The following is a 20462-nucleotide window of genomic DNA, read 5'->3' as shown; positions in this document are numbered from 1 at the left end:
AGTCGCAAAAGTGTCTTGGCTCACATAATTTTAGAGGGAAAAGTCTCATGTAAAAGTCACAGAAATTAAAAACTCGTCTCTTTGTGGCCACAGAGATCATCCCTCTGAAGACAAGTTTTAGCTTTTCTTTATCGTGGTTGCAAATTAGAAGGTTTTCTTAATATTTCAGGTTGTTACTCTCTCTTACAAAGAAACAGAATGCACCCAGCTGAGAAAAATATCTTAATAGTTCTTTTCAGGATCTAATAGGGGGCTTAGACTCTTTCTGCAAAATCATCGTTTTCAGTATTAATAGTGAAGAGAGAAGAGTTTGTTCACATCGTCACCATCCACCCTGCTGCACGGCAGAGCCGTGAATGAAAAATGCTTTCAGTGTTCTCAGAATAGTCAGATTCTGCTGTGAAATCTTCCTCAGTGATGCTGGTGAGCTTATTACAGCACTTTCATTGAGGCTGTCTCCTGAAAATCCCATAAGGAAGCTGCAGGGTGGCTGGGTTCCTGTCGCAGCCCTGGGCTTGTCCAGCTGCCTTGGCCTCTTGTCCTCTGTGATACCGGTAGCTGGGAAGGAGGTAACAGTAAATACTGCCACTATTTATCCAAAATACATTAGTGCTGCTATGTGCAAAGTAGTTAAGAAAGAAATAATTTTCTCCCAAAGCCTTCTCTGTGGCTTGAGTGTTTTGAGCGCCTTGGGGCTGGTGGGGGGAAGCACGTACAGGCAGGGGCTTTGGACGCTTCTCTAACTGAAGCAGTTGAACTGATTCTCCCTTCCCATGTGCTCTGTGGCTATTTTTTTGTAATAGATTAATTAGTTTAGTTAGATGAACATACATTGCAGCAAACACTATCTAGGGTAGGTGTTAAGATGTTCCTTAGAATAAAGAGATGGGATTACACATGGAAAAATCTGTTGTGCTTTGCTGCCTCTGCACTACAGAGTTCCAGAGTGCTGAGTGACATTGTTTGTATTGAGGCAGATAGACCCTTTAATTAATTGATTAAGCTTTGTATGAAGTAGTTTTTGACACCCCCCCCCCCCCTTTGTTGGAGCATGTATTTTGACTATTTGCTCCCAGTTAATTGAATAAAAATTGGAATTGCTGGAGATTATCTTGAGGAAAAGATGGGATAAAACCTGGCTTTGACTATTCCCCCCCTCCCTCCCCAGGTTGTGGGTAAAGTTGAAAATACTGGGAAGGCATCCCTGGAGCAGATGGTGCTGGCATGGATCCTCCTCAGGATGGAATTCAAGTTCCTTTCCCTGAGCCAGATACTCCTAACCAGCCGGTGGTGCGCAGTGCTGCTGCAGAGCCTGACTTGGTGCTTCCCGCTCGGGTGAACTTTCGTGGCATTTCTAGAACCAGTTTAAAAATAGCAGAAGTATTCTCAGTGAGATCGCATTGGAGTAGAAGTTTGGGGATGGTTTCTGTCTGTGTCCCACTTCTCCGACAGTCAGTTTTCTTTTTATTTGACTCTTCACCAGGATCAGCTATATTTTCCTGGTGAACAGTGTTTTTCTTCAGTAGTTTGGAGGAAACCTCTGGTAGATGGATGCTCAGAGCTTATCAGCTCCTGTGGTTCATCTCAGGGATGGGAGATACTCTTTCCTTTTTTTGGTATTTCTGCAAAACATTTGTGTAGTAAATTGTTCTTGCGGGTATGGATCAAGTATCTTAAAATGTTGACCCTGAAACGTAGCAATTTTTTTTCTGTATGGCAAGGTTGGAAATATCTTTGGGCAGGGCCACCCTGAAGGTGGAAGGAGTTGGTTAAAGGGCCTTTTTGTTTCAAGAGTGTGACAATTTCTGTTGGAAATGCAGTTTGTTAGCAGTATCTGTTGGGGTGAAGGGAGTGGAACAGTATCTTTTTCATCCGTTGGTTTTGCTCTGGGATATTGTGCAATATTGGGGGTTGAGGGAGGTGATTCTCCCCCTCTGCTCTCATGAGACCCTACCTGCATTGCTGTGTCCAGCTCTGGGGCCCCCAACATAAGAAGGACATGGACCTGTTGGATCGAGTCTAGAAGAGGGCCATGAAGATGATCAGAGGGCTGGAGCACCTCTTCTGTGAAGACGGGCTGAGACAGTTGGGGTTGTTCAGCCTGGAGAAGAGAAGGCTCCGGGGAGACCTTCTAGCAGCCTTCCAGTACCTAAAGGGGCCTACAAGAAAGCCAGAGAGAGACTTTTTACGTGGGCATGTAGTGACAGAACAAGGGGTAATGGCTTTAAACTGAAAGAGGGTAAATTTAGATTAGTTATAAGGAAGAAATTCTTCACTATGAGGGTGGTGAGGCACTGAAAGAAGTTGCTTAGTGAAGTTGTGGATGCCCCATCCCTGGCAGTGTTCAAGGCCAGGTTGGATGGGGGTTTGAGCATCCTGGTCTAGTGGAAGGTGTCCCTGCCCGTGGCAGGGGGGTTGGAACTAGATGATCTTTAAGGTCCTTTCCAACCCAAACCATTCTATGATTCTATGATTATAGTTTGATTTTTTTTTTTTTATGGAGTATGCCTTACATCTCTGGCTGCTGGCTTGGGAAGAGCTTTTCTGACATCGCCTTTAGTTTAGGGGTGCAGGAATGCTGTGGTTGAGGAGGCACCAGGCAGATGCTAGAGGATAGGATGAGCCTATGAGAGGCTGCGATTTTATGCATGAAATTCCTTTAAAGACTGCATTGGGGAAGGGCTTAGACTCGCAGACCATTGTTTTGAAACAAATTTTACATAAAAGTTACTCTGAAAAATTCTAAAAGTTTCTGTTTTCTAGAATTTCAAGTCAAAACTGTTCATTTGCATTTGAAATGAAAAAAAAAGTTTTATCCGTTTAAAATTGTAAAGGAAACCTTTGTGCCCTGCGTGAGCTGGGTGTTGAGTCTGTCCAAATTAGTGTGTGATGTTTTTAATTGTGGGAGGCAGGTGAGAGTATCTGCTGTCTCTTTGGAGAAGTGTGAGTTTTGTGCTATGCTCACTGATTAAAACACTAATATAGCAGCATTTGTCTGTTTTGTTTTGTTTTTCTGAACACAAAGAGTACTTTTAGTAGCATCTGGAAGACTTCTTGGCTAGTTTGAAATCAATTTAAATCCAAACATACTTTGCATGTGATTTAGCAGTCACATTTGACATAGTGTTGCTGCAGCTTTTATTCCTTAAAAGCCCCGTACTGCCCTCTCGTGATAGCTTGAGCATATTGTATGTGCTGTAGCTGCTTTTCTGACGTAGAGAGTATTTTCATAGTTATATTTGCAACTGAAATGCCGTTAGGGCTTTTTGTTTGCCTTTATAAGTTTCCAGCATAGCCTTACAAAGGTTCATTTTAAAAATTGTGATTTTTGTCCTGAATTGCTTTGGTTTTTTTTATCCCCTGCAAATTTGGAAGTAAATTGAGCAATTTTGCTTTTCACTTTGAAAGATGTTTTGAAATCGTGCACTACATTTCTTTTAAGAATTGTCTGACACTTTTTTTGTCTTATGTACATCGCAAATACAAAGTGTCATGAAGTTACAGTTTAAAAACCCTAATTTTATAATTTTTAATGTAGCCTAGCACATGGGGGAAAAAAAAAGAACACTGGCCAAAGCTTTTGTTATTGAACATAGATACAGAAAAGGATAAAGCACAAGGGGCAGCTAGTTCTACATACGCACCAAATAGGTGCTGAAGGTGGTGAGAAATTTGTTGTTCGTGACTCTCATTCTAATGAGATACAACTTCATACGATGAATGGAGGGGGCGATGTTAAGTCTATGATCTATATTTAGGCCCTATCTGATCTCTCAGATGTTACTGGTATCTGGAGTTCCCTGATACTTGACCCTTCTTAGGGCCCTGCTAACAAATAGACTAAGTGGATTTTTGGTCAGAAGCTCTTCATATCCATGTTAGAGGATAGTACTTACAAATACTTTCTTGGGGGAGTAGGGGAGAGAAATGAAAAATATATCCATGCCTTTCTGTGAAATTCATTAAAGCAACTAGAAAGAAAACAAAGGTTTTTAACCAGTATTTTTTTTTCTGCCTCTCTTCTTTCTTTATTCCTTTTTGTTTCCCCTCTTCAGGCGCTGCCGCCGAACTAGAAATATGGGGTCGGAAAACCCGCAGAACCCTGGCTGTAAGATAATGACCTTTCGTCCCACCCTTGAGGAATTTCGGGACTTTGGGAAATACATTGCTTACATGGAATCGCAAGGAGCTCACCGAGCAGGGCTTGCCAAGGTGAGTTGCCCTAGCTTAGATAGTTGAAAGCTTCCTGAAGGCTGCCTTCCTGAGGCTCTGCTTTATGTAAGCTGTCTATGAAGTTCTATCACTCGGAAGTAGTTTGCTTTCATGTAGTCAAGCAGAGTGTGTTTTTGAAAATTGTGCTTGCAATCTCTGTCTCGTTTTACCGAGAGAGGAAAGGCATAAGAGTTACAAGCCTTTCATAAGAGTGAAAGAAATGTTTATTTGGAGGATGTCTTTTTCTGATCCCTAACTGGAAAACAAGGACATTCCCAGCCCTTGCAAAGATGGGTTAAGGGTATTTCCACATCCTGGTTCTGTTGCTGAGGATATAGATAGTGGTAGCCATGGTCCTCAAGGGCTGGAGACGTGAGGTTTTCAGCTCCCCCAGAGCATAGAGTAAGGGATCAAGCTTTTGAGGTCTGCTTAGGTTTTGATGGGGGAGAGAGGGTCTAAATCATATCTATGTGAATGGGGGCAGACTTTTTATTCTTGCCGTTTTTATGTTCTGGGCTACCACCTTATGCTGACTTGAGTCTAGACCTGTAGATATGTCCTGTATGCATGTGTGGTTCCCAAAATACCTGAAAGCCTTTTTGAGCTTTAGGAAGCAGCTCTCCAGGCAGCTCTAAAACATCTTTCTGCTTCCTTCCCATCCGTATCTTTACACTGAAACTGATGAAAAGTTATGGGAACTCTTCATGTGAACTTCTAAATTTCAGTACTTGACATACAACTGCTTGGAAAAAATCAGGACTAATTGATTAGAAAGAGTATTTCTGTGGCTGTGTCGTGTTGCACCACAGGCTGAGGGAGATCATTTGTTCTGACAAGGTAGTTGTTACGTATGGTATTTAGCAGAACTTAATAAAGCACAGCAGAGAAATAAAGCTGTTAGGCATGAAATAATTCTTATTTCTTCTAAAACATAGGTCAATTACGATTTTTATTACAGTTCTAAATAGAGCTGGGTATTGATAAAAAGAGCTCTGTGAAATGTTTCCTTGTCCATTCAAGTGTACTAGCAATTACATTCCATGAGTTTGCTAGGGTAGATTATTTTAATAAAGGTTGTTGGTGAATTCCAGATGTTGTGAAGAAATTACTGTACTTGTAGGACTAAATTTGAGCATTTCAAGTTAATTTTTGTGTGTCTCTATTGCAACTGCAGTTCAGAACCTTGTAATGGAAGTAGAGCTCATCATATCCTGGAGGAACCATGCCCATAAAAATCAGTAACTTGTCCTCCTGTTCCTGTAACTTTTTTTGGTTAATCCTTACACCAAATTAGATTGCAGATATTTTATTTTTTCATTCCACATGCCCGCTGAATGTCCTACTGATTGTTCTCTGATCTTGAGCCTAGAATTGCTGGCAGCTCTTCTGTTTAAAATTACAGCTTTTCCAGATTCGGCACTGCTTTGCAGCAGTCTTTCTGCACAGCCTCCAAGAGTGAGGAAAGAGTTCTGGATGTGTTCCCCATGCTTTTCTTTTGTTCTTCTCTACCCCTTACCCCTTTTCATTTAAGGAATTGGTCCCTGATATGTCACCTAGAAATACAAAAAACATCAACAGCAATAATGCAACAGGATTTTGAGTCTTCCTAGTTAAAAAAACCCTCCAAACAAACCAAACAAAAAAAGCCGCAAAACCCACCCCTCAAGAAAACCCTAATGTGAGTGGTCTTCTAGATGGAATAGTTGTTTACACTACTATAAAGGTTATGGACTTGGAGAGATGCAACGTACTGATAGAACGGCTGGAGTCTTCATGCAGCTTTGTGGAATGGTAGGTGAGAGAGGAATGCCGTTATGGAGGGAAAGCATGTGCAGTCCTTCTGGCATGCAGCATATTTCCTTGGTATAACTATATATCTTCTTATCATCACTGGCCATCTTCTGTGACACTGTACTGATGGGACTGCTAGCAGGCAGGCGATCAGCCCTCTAACCATGTCAGCTAGTCCTGCACTTCAGCAGATGCAGAACAGGTGTCTTGTCATATGTGCTGGTTATTTGAGATGCTGCTGTTATCTGATAACCTGCAGCAGCAGGATGAAATACCTTCCACTTCAACAGTTTCTCTTCAGTAGAGGTTGTGTTTGCCTTTTGTGAACATGAAGTAGTGTGGTGTGGGTTTTTTTTTTCCATTACTTTTTTTTTTTTTTTTTCTTCCCAATTCCAGGTGATTCCTCCCAAGGAATGGAAGCCCCGAAAAACCTATGATGACATTGATGACATGGTTATTCCAGCTCCTATTCAGCAGGTGGTTACTGGACAGTCGGGGTTATTCACCCAGTATAATATACAGAAGAAACCTATGACTGTGGGAGAATACCGGCGTCTGGCTAATAGCGAGAAGTATGTTGGTGTTAAGTGATGCGCTTGTACTGTGAATGGGGGAGTTGTGCAGAAAGCTTTTCTTTCTAGAAACAAGCTGAAAAGAAAATGTAGCCTTGTTAAATAGGAAGCATTTTTGAGGTAATAGCTTTTTCTTGAAAGCTTACATCCAGAATCTCAAACAAGTTTCTAACTTGGTGGCTTTTGGTATATCTTAGATCTTTTTCTGGGAGTTGTTACAGAAAGATTCTTCAAAGTCAGTATTTGGCTAAGAATCTGCCTGAAAAGAATGGCTTGGGATTCAAAGAAGAGCTCTCGGTGTATTAATGGCCGAGGTAGAAATAAAGTATCTTGGAGTGCCTGAGCTAATACTAATAACATGAGTGTCTTCCGAAGGGACTGGGAACTTTGCAGACCACTTCAGTTAGCTGGGACAAGCCAACTGAAACAACCTGCAGTTGCATCCTTTTTCCAGAATCACTTTCCCGGAGCTCTGGAGTACCTTGGGTTTTAACTTGACCAATACTGACATTATGCAATCGATTTTGAAATATTGCTAACACAGCATATACATGAGTGCTTTACCTGCCTTCAGCTCCCTGTGTAATAACTTCATCTCATGCATCCTTAGGATGGGGATCTGGTGCTTCACATGAGTGCACATCCCGTTTGTCAGTATGCACTAAGAGTAGAAAGATTTAAAAGGCAGTGGATTATATGAATCTGAGTAGAATTAAAAATGAAATGCACCTTCAGTAACCTCCTGAGTGGGCCTACTTTGAAATGCATGGTTTTTCTCTGTCGTTTATCTGTCTGTGATTAGTGTTCCTTAGGACTTCTTACATCCTTATCTTTTCCATGTTCTTATCAGGTATTGTACTCCACGCCATCAAGATTTTGAAGACTTGGAGCGCAAGTACTGGAAGAACCTCACATTTGTCTCGCCAATTTATGGGGCTGATATCAGTGGCTCACTATATGATGCAGTAAGTGAAATGCTCCTCTCATTTATTTTAAATACGGTTATTGACTTTCTTAATGCTCTTTTCTTATTAAGGAACAGTAATTCAGAATTCATTTGATTCAGCAACCTTAAAAAAAAAGCAAATAATATCTTTATTTTTCCCTCATTACAAAAGTGTGACTAAACTTCCCACCTTCCCCAGAGATTCAGGATAATAGAGTCAACGGAAGCTGTGAAAACCTTAGTTTTACTAGAAAAAATGAGGGGAAAAAAGTGATTTAATGAGTTCTTACAAAGCCTGTGGCCAAAAATTTTATACAGCTTGCAGAAAAGGTTGTTAAAGAAAACTGGACTGGTATCATAGTGATGTGCCAAGATACATGTGGTGGTGTGCAGGTAAATTAAAAGCAAGCTACTGATCCTGATCTCTGTAATGCTAGGGTTTGATTTTTGTTTGTGTTGGTTTTTTGGTTTTGTTTTTGTTTTTTTTTAAGGGACTAAAATATATTTCTGCTGAAGCACTGTAGAGAGCTAGAGACAAGCAGCATTTCAAGGAATGGGGTGCTTCATCAAAAATACTTTTTTTGATTCTTTACACAACTAAAATACTTGCATTTGGATTTTTTCTTTGTAGACAGCTGTAGTGGGATAAAATGCACCTACATGCTAAATTATTTTACAATTCGAATTGTTTAAATTTCACCTTTTCCTTGGTGAAGTTGCATCCTATGTCTAAAGTAATTCTGTTGTGGTTTCTTCTGCTGTAACTGATAAAGGTTGCTCATCTTCTTGCTCTGTTTAGGCAGCTAATCTAAAGCAGTGCCCTTACTCTGTAGTTTTCTTTTGAGTGGAAAGTGGCCCTTTTTTGGAGTGTTGTCTGATTGTCTGCAGTATAAACTGAATGTTAATGTAGAAGTGTCTTTTTATTATCAATAAGGTATAATATGGAATTAACTGGAATAAACATAGATATCTGAGGTCTTCACAGCCACAGATTTCCAAGTTATCCATAGTATTTAGTGCTTTGATGAGAGTATCACATTCTTGTCCATGGCATGATTAGGGAAGGTGACATAACCAGACACAAAAGCAAGCTTTAGGAGAAGTCTGCAATGTACTGAATATACATTGTTTCCTTCAAGTTCCTATAAGCAGAAATGAAGTAATTGAATTACCAGTCACACCTCAAGAGCATTTCCTATTGTCCAGTTACTGACATTGTTGAAAGCATTGAGGTGTGAGTCATGAAAAACATTCTCCTTCTGCATCATCTCACTTTTCAGCTGCTTCCATTCTTCAGCCCTTTCTCCCTTGCCCCTGTTTTTGTTTTTTTTTGTTTTTTTTTTTTCAGGTTGATTTACAAAGTTTCAAGATCGAGCAGCTTGAGTTTCACTGTCTTGCAGTTACTCCAGCAAGCAGCATGAAGCTGGGATTGCTCGCATACCTATCAGTTACTTGCATGCAAGGGCTGTGAAGGAAACTGTTTCCTTTTGGAGACTGTATTACTCTTCAGGCAATATCAAGGTTAAAAATTTGTACCAGTTTTTATGACTTCTCTATTTCATAATTGAAGTAGAGAGAACCAACTATCAGATTTAGAACTTCTGTTTATTCTCTTTCTGTTTGAATATTGATAACAACAAAACTGTCTTCCCTGTTCTTGTATCTGAAGCACGGAGCTGGTGTAGAGGCCTCTGCCACTTTGGGCACATTGAAGGCTAGTGTTTCTCATCAGCTGATACGTGTTCATCAGGTGAAGAACGTCTGGATGGAATACGTAATTGACAGATGTGTATTTTACCCTTAGTTTATCTTATGTTTACTAGTTGAACGGTTTACTGAATGGTAGAGTATCATGTAGTACAAGTGCCTCTTCAGAGAACGCATTTAATGACAAGCTAGTAATCAGTCCCTTTGCCACAAAGTAGTGGTAATGCATCCTTTTCATGGTTATTGATGAACGCTGAAAGTAAGCTTTCTGGAAGGAGGTGGAATTAAATTAATGCAGATAACACTAGGATATCCACATTTTAAGGCATTGAAAGGAAGCTGTGGGCTGTTGTTCTGCTTAGCAAGTCCTGATAAGTTATAGTACAAAAATTTCTTTTGAATTACAGGATGTGGAAGAATGGAATATTGGCAATCTGAACACTCTCTTAGACATGGTGGAACATGAGTGTGGCATTATCATAGAAGGTGTAAACACTCCCTACCTCTACTTTGGGATGTGGAAGACAACATTTGCTTGGCATACAGAGGACATGGATCTCTACAGTATCAACTACTTGCATTTTGGGGAGCCAAAATCCTGGTAAGTGATAGAGTACCTATAGACAGTGGCTACAAACCTTTGCCCTCACTTAAAGGCCACTGCAATACCCTTTTCTTCAGGTCTACCTAATTCCATCAGGCCTCTTAGTCTCTCACTTCCCTTTTTTTTTTCCCCTTTCCTACTCTACATTTGAAAGCAGTTTTACTTTCTTTCATGCTAACTGGCTCGGAGGCCTAATTCCCAACTTTCTGGAAAAGTAGCAGAATTAGGGAGACTTGTTGACATGACAAGTAAAAACAGATTTCAGCACTTGGGGCTTTTTGGAAACTAATGCATAGGAGAGCAGTCCCATTATGTGGGAGAGCAAATGATGGTGGGAATGTGTGGATGCTTTAGATGCACTTTAGTAGTGAGAGACTGTTCTTGTATTGTGCTGTAGGCAGGAAACATCTGTTACTTTAAAATTTTCATTATTTAAATATGTAAGTATGCTTACAACTCCAGGGACAAGGTAGGTCAAAGGGTTACTTTTTCACAGTCAATTGTTAGGGTAATGATAAGCATTTTTCAATGCTGTTGATGCATAGACTGGAAGAAACAGAAATAATCAATAGATAAGGGTGAAATGAAGAAGTTAGGAAATCCAGAATATGTTACTAAGAACCAGTCTACTTTTTTCTCAAGCCCCATATTTAAAAGTATAGCCAGATACACTTAGCAATGTGCAAGAGCTTTACTGAAGATCTTGATGTGACTAATAAATATTGACATTTTCGTGCAAATTAGAGCTTAAATGTCACTGTGAAGCTGCTGTCATTGTGCCCTGGCAGTGGCAGACAAAATCCTCCCATCTCTGCAATATGAGTCCCCGGGGACACCAAGTATCTCCAGGCTGTTAGTGCCCGTGGGCATATAAAAGCTACCAACAGCAAAGAGGCTGTAATGAATGGATATAGTGTTCTTTTACAGTCTTGAAAAGGAGTGGAAGGAGGGACTGAATCTGCAACATTCAGCTATAGTCTTAATGTGAATTTTAAAAATCTTTCCAACATGTCAGAAAATCTCCCCAGCATACCTGATTCTTAGTCTCCCTCTTTCAGGCAGATGCACAAGGATTTTTCAGAATGTCTGTAAACAAGCTTGATCTGAAGAAACCTATCTCTGGATTAGGAATGAAATGTGACATGCTGTCTCTCATTTTACATACTGTCAGTTTTTTCTTCAGCAGCAGGTCATCAAATGTGGGTTTTTTTCGGTCCCGATCCCCAGTAGGTGGTGCCACCAGCACGCGAGGAGCCTGTCCTCTCCTTTGCCCATACAGCCCAGTGACCACCAGCAAAGCCAGTGTCCTCTTGAGAGCTGGCTACTCTTAGAGCCATGTGAACAACTGACCTGAGGTTTGCGTTAGGGTCATGCGATTGTGGCTGTCTCTGACTGCTCCTTTCATGCCTGCATGTTTATCAGTTCTGCCTCATCTGTCTTTTCTGCTTGCTTTTTTTTTTCCAAGCCCAGAATAGAGGGTTATCGCTTTCAAAAAGTAGAAAGAACAACAGATTACCTTGAAAAGAGAAGCTAGTTACAGCATGAAAATAAAGGCTGTTCCACAAACTCTTACACTATGAGCAAAATTTAGAGAACAGATGTTCAATGAAGTGTATGTGAAGTATTTTTAGGCTGACCTAAACTGTTTTTCTTCTTGCATGCATCTTAGGAACTTCATGCTATTGTTTGGTTTCATGTCGGTTTGGGGTTTTTTTGGGGGTGGTGGGGAGTTTTTGGTGGTTTGAGTTTTTTTGGGGTGGTTTTTCTTTTTTTTTTTTTTTTTTTTAGTATTGTAGATACGATATATGGGATATCCACATACAGTGTATATCATAAGGATGATAAACTCATTACAGGAAGCTGTTGCCTCATCTTTACTAAACAGTGGTTTTTCCTTATGTCCATATATTTGCTGTTGTTTCCGTGGGAAATACGGATTGCATAGTAGAGAAACAAACAAAACAAACCTCTAGACAGTAAAACCTGAAACACCTTTGTGTAGCGTGTGTGTGAAGAGGTTGAGTATCAGAAAGAGGTGGAAACTGTAGATGGAAAATTGTATCTGGCAAACATTGGATTAGAAGTTCTTGGTAGCTTTTATTTCTGTCTAATCTTCTGAGGATTTGGAGAAGATGCTGGGGAACACCTAATATTCCCCTAAGAGGGGTTTTGGTTGTTGAAGAGTTCAGTCACTACTGTTTATAATTGGAATAGAGAATAGAAATAATAAAATTGTTTTGTAAAGGAGCTCAGGCATTGCTGGTAAAAAATCAAAGCAGGAAGGTGCTCTGCACCTGATTGGCTTTTGGTTTGTTGTTTTGTTTAGTTTTGGAAAAAAAAAAAAAGGTACTTTTACCCACTTAAAAAGGGAGGATTTTCATCCAGCCATTCTGTGTTTGTATAGTTCTTTTATAGTAACTAGTTTTGTAAACCTTACACAGTTGGGGAAAAATGAAGATTTTGAGGACAGACCATGTTTTGGGCAAAACGTTTTCCTGTTCAACGGAGTTTTCTTATATAGACAGTGTGTAAGACAAAACTAGATGTATTGTGACAGGATGCCACTGCTGGTTTGGCAGGCCTCCCTGCTGTTCCCTTAAGCATAAGGCAAGAGTATGCCACTTGCCCAAGTCATTTCTTCCTTATTCTTCACTATGACAGCTTCTGTTAATGAATTCTCAAGCTCTTCTGTGAACAAGCATTGGCTTCTGAGGAGTAAATCTGAATACCCCTTTGAGCAGACCTGGAACTTTCCAGGTACCTGAGCAATCACCCGTCTTCTGGTTGCGACTGCAGTCTTCCTAGAGCTCAGCTGGGGGAGCTCTTGGACTGCAGTGATGAAATTCCAGTGGTGCAGCCTGGCTTTACTCAAAGATGGCTAAAATGTTAGTTCTGTTTTTCTGGCACCACCTCTGTGGAAATTTCCCAGCTTCCTTCATCCTTTTTATAGACTCTTTGACTCTGACAGTGATCATCTTTAGAAGCACCTTGGGGAATAGCAGGAGTGTGGAGAGTTACGAAGTCTACCAGTTTGGGGTTGAGCTCTAAAATAAGAGACAGAGTTATTGTTTGGCTGTCAGAGATATTTATATAGTGAAACAAAGGACTCTGTATATTGGTAGTATTCTGCTTCAAAATTGTCTGTTAAAAACCATAACTCTTTCTTCATGTGTCTCATAAATTATCTTAGGCTACTTTAATCCAGGCTGTGCAACCAAAGCCTTTCTTTGCAGGGCAGTGCAAAGGAGTGGTGAGAACCCACCAGCTCTGTTTCCTTACGATGGCGAGAAAGGAATTGGGCTGATTGAGGTTGCCTCCTAGACCGCATTCAAGTGGGTTCTACAAGAAATCTGTATGTTTATTTGCTGTGGAAGAGGTGAAGTACCTTCTCGGGGAGGTCTGGATGATATGTTCAGACCATGAGAAGCCACCTCAATGGACAGAGATAAGCTGAGAAAGGAATCTGTCTCATGGGTCAGGGAGGATAGTTACTGAAGTATTTTGTACATGTCTTTCATTTCTGTCTTTGGAATTTTGGGTCATACCTCTTACAAAAGAGGTGCCATGGGGACTGTTGGGATTAGAGTTAAAATAAATGTCTATGGCTCCACAACTGAAGATGGCTGCTTTGTACAACCTAATGAGCATCTGCTTGGTCATACAGCTCCTTGATTAATGTGTGTCTCTGTCACTGCAGAGAAGTCCTGCTGCCAACACTTTCTTGTACTGTTTCTTTCCATAAGCAGAGTAGAACAGGCTGCAGCAATGTCGGTTGTCTACACAGAGTTGTGTCACTGGTGATGCAGGTTAAAAAATCGTTCAGCACTAAGTGAAATACTTGAGCAGTCATCCAGTGATGAGGGAGAGGAAAGGGGTTAATGGAAGACAGCATTTTTCCTGCTTCCAGTCTCATTAAATGATTTATCTATGCCTGTAGATTGCAATGCATTTATTTCTTAAATTCTGTCATCTTGTACCAAGAAGAATAAGCACTGTTATATATCTTTAGCCATAATGATTGCTGCTGCAAAGATATCCATATTGCCCCTTTTGGGTTATACTTGCCTCATATCAAAGATGATCATCTTATCTGATGTGCTGTTTTTCAGGCTTATGCATCTGGTCTACATTGTAGTCACACTGTTGTTTTTAACTGGAAAATCAGTCTGACAGGCTGAAGAGGTAGCATGGAAGGTGTGGGCACTTTCCATCAAACATACCAGGAATTGGAGCTGTTGTGTAACTTCATGTTAAGCTTCTCAGGCAGGGAGCTGCCAGATTGAGTCTTTTGCTTGCTTGTTTCTCAAATTATAAAATGTCCCTCTCCCATTAGTAGTTTAATTACAACCTTTTCATAGTCTGTCTTCAGTTTTTTCAAAAGTTTGAATGTATTTCATTTTGCAGCCCTATATTAAACCTCTTGTGGTAGGAGTTTTTACTGTATCAATTATACATATTATGTATAATTACCTTATACATTCATATGCTGAGATCTAAAATAGAGCATATTGTCAAATGATGCTAACAGAAGACTGATTTTTATAATGACAGAAGCAACAAAACTGAATGCCAAGCCTCATACTTTATGGTTATTATGGCATTTTATTGAGGAACGTATGCATCTCAGCCCTTGCGATTTCAAAAGCGTATTTTTAAACACTGCGATACTCCACCATCACTTTGTTTCATCTCTATAAATATGTGGAATACCTACCTTGAGGGCTTCCTGTGGTAGGGAAGTGCCGAAGGAAACTTTAAATCTCAGTAACATGAATTTGATGGATACACTTTGGAGGTGTAGTATCTCCCTCTTGTTTTGTCAACACTTTTACACCTTACTGGGTAATAAGGTTATTTTTCTTGGATACTTTGTGACTGATCTGGCTGTATAGCAACAATATTTATATATACCTTCTGTAAGTACTAATGGGATGTTACACTGTATATTTTTTTTCTCAGAAACTGCAGGTGTTAAACTAGAGTGACACTGAGGACGGTAATTGATTTTTATAAAATGTCCCTGTTTCCTTATCATGATGGATGTTTAATCCCCTTTAATTAAAATAGGGAGCCAGCTTTAGCTTTTAAGTTATATGGTCTCCTCTCCAAAACATTCTCTTGCTGAAAGTGGATCATGCCTAATCTGTTTGACTTTGATATCACAAAGTACACTTTATGCCAGAACAGCAGTTTATGTGGAATTAAGGACAAATTACCAAAGGAACTTTAAAATAATATGATTAGTTGAAAGCACTGGTCACAGATACAATTATATTTTAAAAAACACTTCTGGAATTCTGTCCTGTAAAAGTCTTAAGACTGCTTATTTCAAAGTCCATAGAGTTATCTGAAAACTTTGTTGGTTAAAGTGTTTTTGAATTTCTGCTTTCCTTCCTCCAGGTGTCTAGCGAGCTTCCCTGTATAGGGTAAGTCTGTAGGAACCGAGGAAAACAAGTCCATGGGAGGACTTACTTGTAACATCTACCATTTAATAAAATTGTAGTATCTGCAACTGATGCCACCATCAATAGGGAAGCCTTACACTTTCTAACAGTGCTATGATGGGGAGATTTAAAGCAAGACGTGATTGTTCCCCTGGGAGAGGCTTGTAAAAGGAGCCCTCTTTATTCTTGGCTAAAAGCATATACTAAAGCAGCTGCAGATATGCAAGTGCTGAGGCTCTCCCTGCTGATTTTATTTTTTGTTGTTGTTATAGGGAACATTGCAGCTGTCTGAGTCAGAACTCTTGTCCTATCCTTCCCCCAGGATAGAAAATGTTAATCCCTGGAAAACTATCTTGGAGAAAGAAAATGACCTAATACAGTCATGGAGCTGAACTCTTCCAGCTTCTCTCCTTCGTTTTCAGTGCAGGATGCTGGGTCCTTATCCCCATTTCCCCCCATGTGGTATGCTGCACTATCCCTCTGCTTTAACACACTCTCACATATGTTGCCGTTTGTTGCGAGCTTGATGTAATCTCATTTAAAGCAGCTGGGTTTAATGTTTGATACTGAATTGTATGGCAGCAGGGGGGGAAGGGCCCTTGTCCCTTGCATCATTTATTGCCTTCTAACTATTACATTCCCTTAGGGGGCCATTGCACAAGGCAGTTGAATTGCTGAATTGATCAGATGTGATTATAAGTCTTGATTATTGGGATCTCAGTAACCCTTGCACCCTGGAGATCCTGTGAGTTTCTTAAAGCTAGATTAGCTGGAATCACATATGCGTTTTGCCCTTGAGGGAACTGATGACTCTGAACTTGTTACATTATGACTTTTCATTTTGGTCCAAACAGAAAATCTGCTCCCCGCCCCCCCCCCCCCCCCGAGTTTTACTTTTCCTATTTCTTGGTGTTAGGGAATTCAGAAGAAGATTCTGCAGCCTTTCCTCCCTCGATTCCCAAGGTCTGCATCAGTCTTCCATGCAAAATGTGTGGGGTTGCCTTGCTCTTAAATGTGTGCACACATTTGTGGTTTGTGTGTTCCACTCCTGACAGTAGAGATTTATAGGCTTGTTGGGGTGAAGTGGGGGAGAAAGGAGGGGCAGGGGAAGGCCATTTGGCTGTGATGGGTTCCTTGCAGCTCACAAATTTCCTTTCTGCTTCTGCTATCCCATGTAATCTGTTTTACAGCTCTGCAGTTTTGGATGGAGAAAGAGTAGAATTTATGGTGATGGTTGATTTATAGATTAGCTGCGACACCATTTGCTCTCAGGCAGATTTGGCAAAGCAAGACCCTTTTCTGTTGATAAAAGGGATAGAGGAAGGAACAGTGATATTCATTAAAAGAAATAAAAGGAAAGTGAGATAAAGTATGGCCAGGCAGAACAGCTTTTCACTCTCCTACCTCTTCCAAAACTGTTAGGTGAAAGCTGCTTTGGAATAGGCTTTCTGCATTGAGAATCTGTGTGCATGTTGATTTTGCTCTGAGATTTGTGAAAGGAGTGATATATTGAGATGCAGAGTTGCATCCCCCTGTAATTCACTGATAAATGAGAGCAGTGCAGCAGTGAGTTATTAATACAGCCTTTCAAGCTTCATATACCGCAGTCATTAGTTAATCAATACAAACCACAGTATACTAGTAATATTCAAACAAGCCTTCCTCCAGGCTTCCCTCAGGTCGGAGGGGTTCTGTTTGTCCTGGAGGTGGTGCTGTGGGTGAAGGATGATGTAAATCTCATTAGAAAGGGAAGGATGCTAGCTGATAGTCTGCTTTGAAAATCCGAGGGATCGACATATTGTACAGAGACTAAATCTTGGGTGACTGGAGTGGTTTTAATGTGGTTAAGTCATCAAACCAAACTACATGGAGAGTTATGAGCTCTAACTTGTGTTATGTGGATTATCTTCTCAATCAGGTGCCTGCAGTTGGAATAGTGGAGATTTTTCTTTTTAATAGACTTAGATTTTTGTTGTGTTTTATTATGCTGTAGTAGCCAGATTATTAAAAGGTAATTTTTCTGATGCACAGGAGGCACGGTATTCTGGGGAGGTAGGACTCACGCGTTGCGTTTCTTCATTCACCCTCATTTAACTTTGAGAGAAAATGCTATGAAGATCAAGCCAGACTCTTGGACTGATGGGATCAACTACAGAACTTGTCTGAGGAGGGACTGTTGCTCTGTAAGAGAATGGATGAAATGACCTGAGCCAGCCAGCTGGTTGCTTGTACCCATTCAGTCTCCCTCCTCCTTTCACTCAGCTCTGTTCTGTATATGTACTTCCCCCACAAAGTCCTTTGCTCTTTCTGTTGCTTATTCTTATCTAAATCCACTGCAAAAGGCATGGTATTAGTATGTACTTTGCTGCCATTTTAGTTTTCTGTCTGTGCATTTTATGTCCATCTTTACTGGGCCTGTTTAATTAGTTTGTTCAAATTATAAACTCTTAGAGATTGGGGCTCATCTGTGAGTTGTACCTAACCTAGTAAAGTGAAGATCCTTCTAATCTATGGTTCATCTTTGTACCTTTCCATAATGATGTTGGAAGGTGGTAATGCTGATCTGAGATCACATCCTCATTTTTACAGCAGTGTCTTCAAGTGGGCTTCTACTCCACTGACACAGTGTTTAATGCGTGTACTGCTGTTTCTGCCAGCACTAATAATTCATCACAGCTCAGTAGTCCCAGTCTGGATTGAGAGAAGCATGTCTTTGATCCAAGAAGGCTCTTGCTGCAACTCATTCTTGCGTTTTGAAAGTGTCTGCTCAAAGCTCAGGCCTGATTTGAAATGAAGATCTATGGAAGTCTGACAGGATCACAGATTGGTTTTAATAACTGAGGCTTTTGAACAGTGCACTCCGCCACTGAGACAAGATGGGAGGGAGATGTGCTTCCATGCTTCATGTAACTCTTTCAGCCTGATCTGACTTGGGCCCTGTGGGAGAATGAGCTTGCAAATTCTGGCTTGGCATGGCGCTGAAAGCAGGGGTTGGAAAGACCAGAAGGAACCAACAGTGGTACTGCAGAGCTTTGTCTTTATTCACATTTTGTTAACACATTGGCAGAAATCAGCGGGGATTTTTTTCTTTACTCAGCAGAGAAAATTGACGTTGGGTGATGCCAAGTGCAGTACAAGTGTAGTTTAAAATAACAGAAGCCTATAGTAATCACAGTACTTTAAATAGCACTCTGCATCCTCTGAGTGCTGTGCAATTGTTAACTAGTTAATGTTCAAAGTAATATATATGCAGGGTTTCTATCCACTTCAATTCTAACTGGCCAATCAACATGACAAAGGGGATCAAGTAGAAGAAATAAAGGAAACATTACAAACTGTGTCACTGATCTTTATCAAATCTTAGCTATAACGCTTCTAGCTTTGATGCTTACAAGAACATAGGCAGTAGCTTCGAAGTAGTAGCTGTAGTTTGAAACAATGCAGCTTGATGGATGATGACCATTAAACCTCTGGAATTATATTTTTTTTCCTCAAAAAAGAAAAGAGCGTGTGTGTAGAGGCATTGCACCTCTAGCACAAGGGGTTTCCTAATCCAAAAATACCTTTCTTTACTAGTGAGCAGATTTCTTTTGTTCTGCTGTAGAAAATTATCCATATTTTTTTCCAAAAGCAGTGAGCAGGAGTGTACATGTGCCTGTGCCCAGTAAAGGAGGCAGCTCTCACAGTCCAGTTGGTACAAGACAGGAACATCTGTGATCTCCCCTGGTTACCTTTTTTCTCCTTGTTTCTGGAGTTGCAGTGAGGCTTGGTTTTGGTTTTTTTTTGGTTTTTTTTTTTTTGAATATAAGGTTTTTGAAGCATAATCTTTGCTTTTCTTTATCCACTACAGAAAGCAACCAGTAATTAATAATCTGATTGCCAGTTTTGGGAAATAAATCTGATGTGAACAGGTTCTTTAAAACAAATAGTGGAGAATGGCAAGGGGATGAATATTGTAGTCATTCATCTCTGTTGAATTGTAGGCTAATTATCTTCTTGGCCAAACTGAATGAATAAATGATTTCATAATGTTTTTCCCAAAACACCTTTTCTTAGTTAAATACCCCCTTCATGCTGCTCATTCACTGCATGCAGAAGCAGACTATGGGTTTATTTTGTACATGAGGAAGGAGAGTCACTCCAATGTGATTTGTAATTTTGTGCTTGGTGCCTGGCATTTGTTGCTATGAAGCTAACTGGACTGGTACATTGATAGTCTTTCCAAGAGCAGATGGTTGTTCATATTAAACTCTCTGTTTTAAAATAGTATTTAAAAATTGCATTTGAGTTCTGGAAAAATCTCCTTTTTGTATTCATTGAGTTTTGGGTTAGTGAAACACTGTGAAATTGCTCAGTTTTGTGCAGATCTTGTAGTTGTGAGTTCAGGTGTACCTCTTAAATTAATGTTGCTTTAAAATCAAGATTTTAAAAAGCTGCTGTTGAATGTCACTTCCTGAAACTAATGCCTCTTTAATACTATTTCTAACTCATGACAACTGTAAGAGTTAAAGAGTCTTTTAGCAGTATGCGATTGGCACATTAGGTTTGACTCTAATCTTTCAATGGTCAATCCATAAGGATTTGATCCCAGCTGCAGAGTGACCTGAGATATTCTGCCCATTGTCACTGGAAGACAAATGGAGAGTTTGTAGTTGTACAAATTTTAGTTTCTTAAGGGAAGGAGGAAGTTTCTCATCTTGCTTAAATTGCTTGCCATTTCTTCATATTGTGCTTGGGGGGGGGTTAATGGGGTTGATAATGAGGCAGCTATAAGCATGGAAAAGAGATCTTCCCAAATGAAATAGGACCTGTGGTGTAAGTGCTGAGAATGGTTACTGTTACCCAGGCCCTTTCTGAGCAGGTTTTGTCCTGATTGTCTTCCTGTGCTGGTTCCCAAAGGATTGTGTTTGAGCAGCTGTCTGCAGAGCTCATTTTTCTCCGAGCTTTAGAAGACAGGTTGATTTGGTGTGTTTGTGTGGTTGTAATCTTGTTCTGTCATTACCTATTTACTCCTTATTATGGCTTTTTGAGCAGATACTCCCCAGCCTCTGTGTTTATCTTTCTCCCTATGTGTATTTCAATAAAAATGTCATTATTTGAAATCATTGACACTGCTGGTTAAAGATACTGAATTCCATCATCTATTGTCCTGTAAAATGATCCATTAAAGATAAAACTGCAGACAC

The 20462-nt window shown here is 40.2% G+C and overlaps 1 protein-coding gene across 5 annotated transcripts in view; it reads left to right on the top strand.

The window, feature by feature from the left end:
- The window catches only part of KDM4B (lysine demethylase 4B), a 94146-nt gene that overhangs the window by 9989 nt on the left and 63695 nt on the right, over nt 1-20462 (top strand). For 3 of the 5 annotated variants that reach the window (XM_075038024.1, XM_075038023.1, XM_075038022.1), the window contains exons 2-5: nt 4056-4212; nt 6400-6575; nt 7426-7540; nt 9636-9829. In XM_075038024.1, the coding sequence (XP_074894125.1) occupies nt 4078-4212; nt 6400-6575; nt 7426-7540; nt 9636-9829 (620 nt within the window). In that variant the 5' untranslated portion in view covers nt 4056-4077. Of the gene's footprint in view, nt 1-4055; nt 4213-6399; nt 6576-7425; nt 7541-8869; nt 9043-9190; nt 9301-9635; nt 9830-20462 lie in introns of those variants that run through there. The other 2 variants (XR_012651937.1, XM_075038025.1) reach the window with 2 other exon arrangements.

The sequence above is a fragment of the Buteo buteo genome, chromosome 10 (genome assembly GCF_964188355.1).
Source record: "Buteo buteo chromosome 10, bButBut1.hap1.1, whole genome shotgun sequence".
NCBI classification, from domain to species: Eukaryota; Metazoa; Chordata; class Aves; order Accipitriformes; family Accipitridae; genus Buteo; species Buteo buteo.
This window is presented reverse-complemented; position numbering and strand designations above follow the sequence as displayed.